Raw genomic sequence first — 5,261 nt, forward strand, 5'->3', positions numbered from 1 at the left:
CCTCAGCCTCCCGAGTAGCTGGGACTACAGGCACCCACACCACGCCTGGCTAATTTTTGTATTTTTAGTACAGACAGGGTTTCACCTTGTTAGCCAGGATGGTCTCGATCTCCCGACCTCATGATCCGCCCGCCTTCGCCTCCCAAAGTGCTGGGATTACAGGCATGAGCCACCACGCCCGGCCAAAAAGATTTTTTTAATAGACAAAAGTTTATAGAATAAGGACATAAAGAAAGAAAATATTTTTGTATAGCTATACAATGTGTTTGTGTTTTAAGCTAAGTGTAATTACAAAAGTCAAAAAGTTTTTCAAAAATTTAAGGTAATAAGGTAAAATATATATATATATACAGTAAGCTGAGGTTAATTATTAAAGCCAGGACTTTATTTATTTTTAGAGACAACGTCTCACCTATGTTGTCCAGGTTGACCTCAAACTTCTGGGCTCATGTCATCCTCTCGCCTTAGCCTCCCGAACAGCTGGGACTACAGGCCCACAGCACTAAATCCAGCTAGGTTAACTATTAAAGAAAAAAAATACTGTTTTATAATTAGTGTAGCTGGGTGCAGTGGTGCATGCCTGTAGTCCCAGCTAGTTAGAAGGCTGAGGCAGGAGATCTCTTGAGTCCAGGAGTTCAAGGCCAGCCTAGGCAAAACATAGTGAGACTCTGCCTTTAAAGAAAATACAAAGTTCAGCCAGGCGCAGTGGCTCACGCCTGTAATCCCAACACTCTGGGAGGCCAAGGTGGGCGGATCACCAGAGTTCAGGAATTCAAGACTGGCCGGGCCAACAAGGCAAAACCAAGGCTCTATTAAAAATACAAAACTTAGCCAGGCGTGGTGGCAGGCATCTGTAATCCCAGCTACTGAGGAGGCTGAGTCAGGAGAATCGCTTGAACCCAGGAGGCAGAGGTTGCAGTGAGACGAGATTACGCCGCTACACTCCAGCCTGGGCGACAGAGCAAGACTCCGTTTCAAAAAAAAAAAAAAAAAGTGTAATGTAACCTAAGTACATAGTGTTGATAAAGTCTACAGTAGTGTATAGTAATGTCCTAAGCCCTCATGCTCACTCACCATTCACTTACCCAAAGCAACTCCCCATCCTGTAAGCTCCACTCATGGTAAGTGCCCTATGTAAGTATACCATTTTAAAATGTTATTTACTGTACCTTTTTTTGTTTGGATACGTTTAGGTACACAAATACTTCCCATTGTATTATAATAGCCTATAGTGTTCAATACAGTCACATGCTGTACAGGTTTGAAGCCTAGGAGCAATAGGCTGTCCCACACAGCCTAGGTGTGGAGTAGGCTCTGCCATCCAGGTTTGTGCAAGTGCAGTCTGTGATGATTGCACAACAATGAAATCACCTAACAACACATTACTCAGAATGTATCACCATTATTGACACATGACTGTACACATACATATACATGTATATACACATTTCAGTTTACAAATAAATAGCTTCATAATCATATCCAGGCAAGAAACAGAATGTTAACAGCACCCCAGAAGCCCACAGTGAGTCCTCCCTGATACTGACCTGTTCTCATCTCTATATATGATTCTGATTTTTATTATAACAATGTGCTTTTCTTTACAGTTTATATATGCATCCTTAAACAACAGAGCTTAGTTTTGCCTGTTTTTGAAATTCATATCAATGGAATCACACTACATGTATTCTTTTGCTCAGCCTTGTATTTATGTGAGTCATCCATGTTGTTGCATGTAAAATGTAATTCCTGCACTTAGATTTTCGTATAGTATGCGATTATTCATTGCATGGATATACTACAACTTACTTATTCACTCTCCCATAGACGGGCATTGAGAACGTTTCTAATTTGCGTCTATCACAACAATGCTGTTACGTATCTTATACATCTCTACCGTGCATACATGTACGTGTACCTCTATCTATCTACACGTACATATATCTAGAATTACATACCTTCTGATAGTATACATATTCAATTTTACTAGATAATGACAAACTGGTTTTGCAAAAAGATGAGCCAATGTGTACTCCCATCATCTACCTGAAGTTAACTTTAAATGTTGTTTGTTGTGTATCTCAAAATGAAGATTTCTTTTTTCCTAATCAGATTGACTTATACACTCCCTAAATCCTGACACAAAGATTGCACTCTGGATTCAGAGCTTAGCAACATTGTTTTCCTACACCTTCTTCTGACCTTTGGTTTCTACCCTCAGGCAAGCAGATAAAACAAAGTTCAGACACTGGTTTAGCACCAGAGGTACACAAAGAAGGCTCTTTAGAATCCTCTGCCCTCGGCCAAGGGCAGTGGCTCAGCCTGTAATCCCAGCACTTTGGGAGGCCAAGGCAGGCAGATCACCTGACCTCAGGAGTTCAAGACTAGCCTGGGCAACATGGCGAGACCCCCGTCTCTACTAAAAATACAAATAATAATAATAATACAGCCAGGTGTGGTGGTACACACCTGTGGTCCAGCTTGGGAGGCTGAGGTGGGAGGATCACCTGAACCCAGGGGGTAGAGGCTGCAGTGAGCCGAGATCATGCCACTGCACTCTAGCCAGGGTGACCAGAGTAAGACACTGTCTCAAAAAAGAAAAAAAGGAATCCTCTACTCTCTTCAGGATGTATCTGAACTTTTACCCTGTTTTCCATGAAAGACAAAATTCTTTACTATAAAAAAACTGGCCGGGCGCGGTGGCTCAAGCCTGTAATCCCAGCACTTTGGGAGGCTGAGACGGGTGGATCACGAGGTCAGGAGATCGAGACCATCCTGGTCTACACGGTGAAACCCCGTCTCTACTAAAAAATACAAAAAACTAGCCAGGCGAGATGGCGGGCGCCTGTAGTCCCAGCTACTCAGGAGGCTGAGGCAGGAGAATGGCCTAAACCTGGGAGGCGGAGCTTGCAGTGAGCCCAGATCGCACCACTGCACTCCAGCCTGGGTGACAGAGCGAGACTCCGTCTCAAAAAAAAAAAAAGAAAAAACTGTAATTAATTTTCACTATATTCCTGAATATAATTGTGAGCTAGACAAACTGCATTACAGAAAAGCTTATATATATATTTATGCTTTGCCCAGAATGAGTCAAAGGGAAAAATTATCTAAATATATTTTGTCATACATTACAATGTCATGGAGAAATGTATGCATTTGGATAAAATACCAAATATATCTCTTTTATCATTTCAGCATCTGAGAGTTAATTTTATATTTGTACTAGTAAAAAGTATTAACAAATACAGTACAATAGTATTACATATATATTCCTCCCCCTGAAGAAAAGTAAAAGAAGGAATATGAAAAATAACAATTTGCCGAAAGAGGGTCACTGCATTCATTACACGCGCTCCTGAGGGAGCATCAGATGGGAGATGTCCATCTGTTGGTTTTCTCAGTCAGCCTCAAATTCCTTTCACGCGAGCTTTATGGTGACTTAAGGGATTTTCCAAAATACTTTTGACTATAGTCAATTTACACCTTTTTCACCCACTTTAGAACCTAATACAAGACGTGACTCTAAGTGTGTCAAAGCTAAGTACATGCCTGATATAAGTGTGTCAAAGTGCTTTTCTTACAGCAGCAGTGCCTGGCAGGCAAAGTTCCTAGTACACATTTGGCTCCAAGAGAAAGCACTCCTCAGAGGGTAAGGAAATCACATCATGACAACATTTAACTGGTGGGATCAGTGATTACATCCACCAGTCTAATTCCAAAATCTATACCCTTTCAATACCTCATGCAACCTGTAAATCACTGCCACTGAGATTTCCAATAGAGTAAAATGAAGCCAATTAACATTCCACAGTTGACAACTTACCCTAAAATAAGTGATCCAGTAAACTTTATTATATTTCCTTCAAAAGAAAAAAAGTCAATGTGATGAATTTCATTTTTAAAAGTGTGAAAGGAAATAGGCAACAGTGTAAGTCTCTACCTATATCATATGTTATCAGATAAGCTATTATTTTTATATTAATATAATCAGTTGCTATTAATAAATGGTCTCCTATCCTTAGACACAAACACACAAATCAACAAGCACTGAGTGCAAATATAATGTATATTGAAGACATTTCATACCTCCTCTTTCTCCACCTCCTAGTCCCTGTTCCACTACTGACGCTGGTAGGACTACAATGCTTCCACCAAATGCAACATTCAGGCAGCTCACTTCCCTTCTAACCCCTTTTAGTTAACAACCCATTAAAGAAAGAAATGGGAAGCATTGTCCCTATCACTACTAGAACTATATTGAAGGATTATATTGTCAAGTGAGGACACGAAAGAATGTTTTCTAAAGTAATTATAATTGATGGTTAGGTATATATGTACATAGCCCCATTTAAAACAGAGATTAGACCAGGTGCAGTGGCTCACGCCTGTAATCCAACACTTTGGGAGGCCAAGGCGAGCAGATCACCTGAGGTCAGGAGTTTGAGACCAGCCTGGGCAACAGGTGAAATCCCATCTCTACTAAATATAAAAAAAAAAAAATTAGCCAGGCTTGGTGGCACCTGCCTGTTATCCCCGCTACTCGGGAGGCTGAGGCAGGAGAATTACTTGAACCATGGAGGCAGAAGTTGCAGTGAGCCGAGATTGCACCACTGCACTCCAGCCTAGTCGACAGAGCAAGAATCCACCTTAAAATAAATAAATAAAATAAAATAGCGATTATATTCTATAAGTTTATTTATAAATGTTTGGGTCTTGGAAAACTTTTTCAATATTAAAAAATTCCTATGGCAGACACTGCTAATTGCCTGTCCAATACACATGCCCTTTAATCCTTATAAATACACAACCTGATTACCACCTAAAAATATTCAAATTCCTAGACAACTCTGTAGCTAGGGCTAACTGTGTAACACAGTTATAGCCAATAGGATATAGATGGAAGTCTATAGAGATGGATCCCTCCCCACATAAAAAGACAAAGCCTCAAACTGGCTTTTGGCCCTCCGCTTCTTGATACCCAAGGATTCAGCAACCATCTTGTGACCATGAGGGACAATAAAGAGAATGGAGCAGGAAGACAAGAAGATTGCTAAACTGTAATTCCTGCCCTAAACTGTCTCCACCTTGACTTATTATTATGTAAGAAGAATGAAAACCATATTAACCTAAGCCACTGGACTCAAGCTTCTGTTACATGCACTGTGCACAACCTTAACTGATATGGTACTCATGATGATTAGGCACTGAAGCTAGCCCACACAAATCTTTATATATATTTTTATATAATATTTACATATATA

General features: G+C 40.4%; 1 protein-coding gene across 1 annotated transcript in view; it reads right to left on the bottom strand.

Annotated features, from left to right (window-relative positions):
• SERAC1 (serine active site containing 1) overlaps positions 1 to 5,261 on the bottom strand; it is a 58,617-nt gene that overhangs the window by 41,181 nt on the left and 12,175 nt on the right. Inside the window, exon 3 of the mRNA XM_011952761.1 lies at positions 3,824 to 3,860. Within this exon, the coding sequence (XP_011808151.1) occupies positions 3,824 to 3,860 (37 nt within the window). The remainder of the gene's footprint in view (positions 1 to 3,823; positions 3,861 to 5,261) is intronic.

This window comes from Colobus angolensis, unplaced genomic scaffold (assembly GCF_000951035.1).
Source record: "Colobus angolensis palliatus isolate OR3802 unplaced genomic scaffold, Cang.pa_1.0 Scaffold35, whole genome shotgun sequence".
Classification (NCBI taxonomy): Eukaryota; Metazoa; Chordata; class Mammalia; order Primates; family Cercopithecidae; genus Colobus; species Colobus angolensis.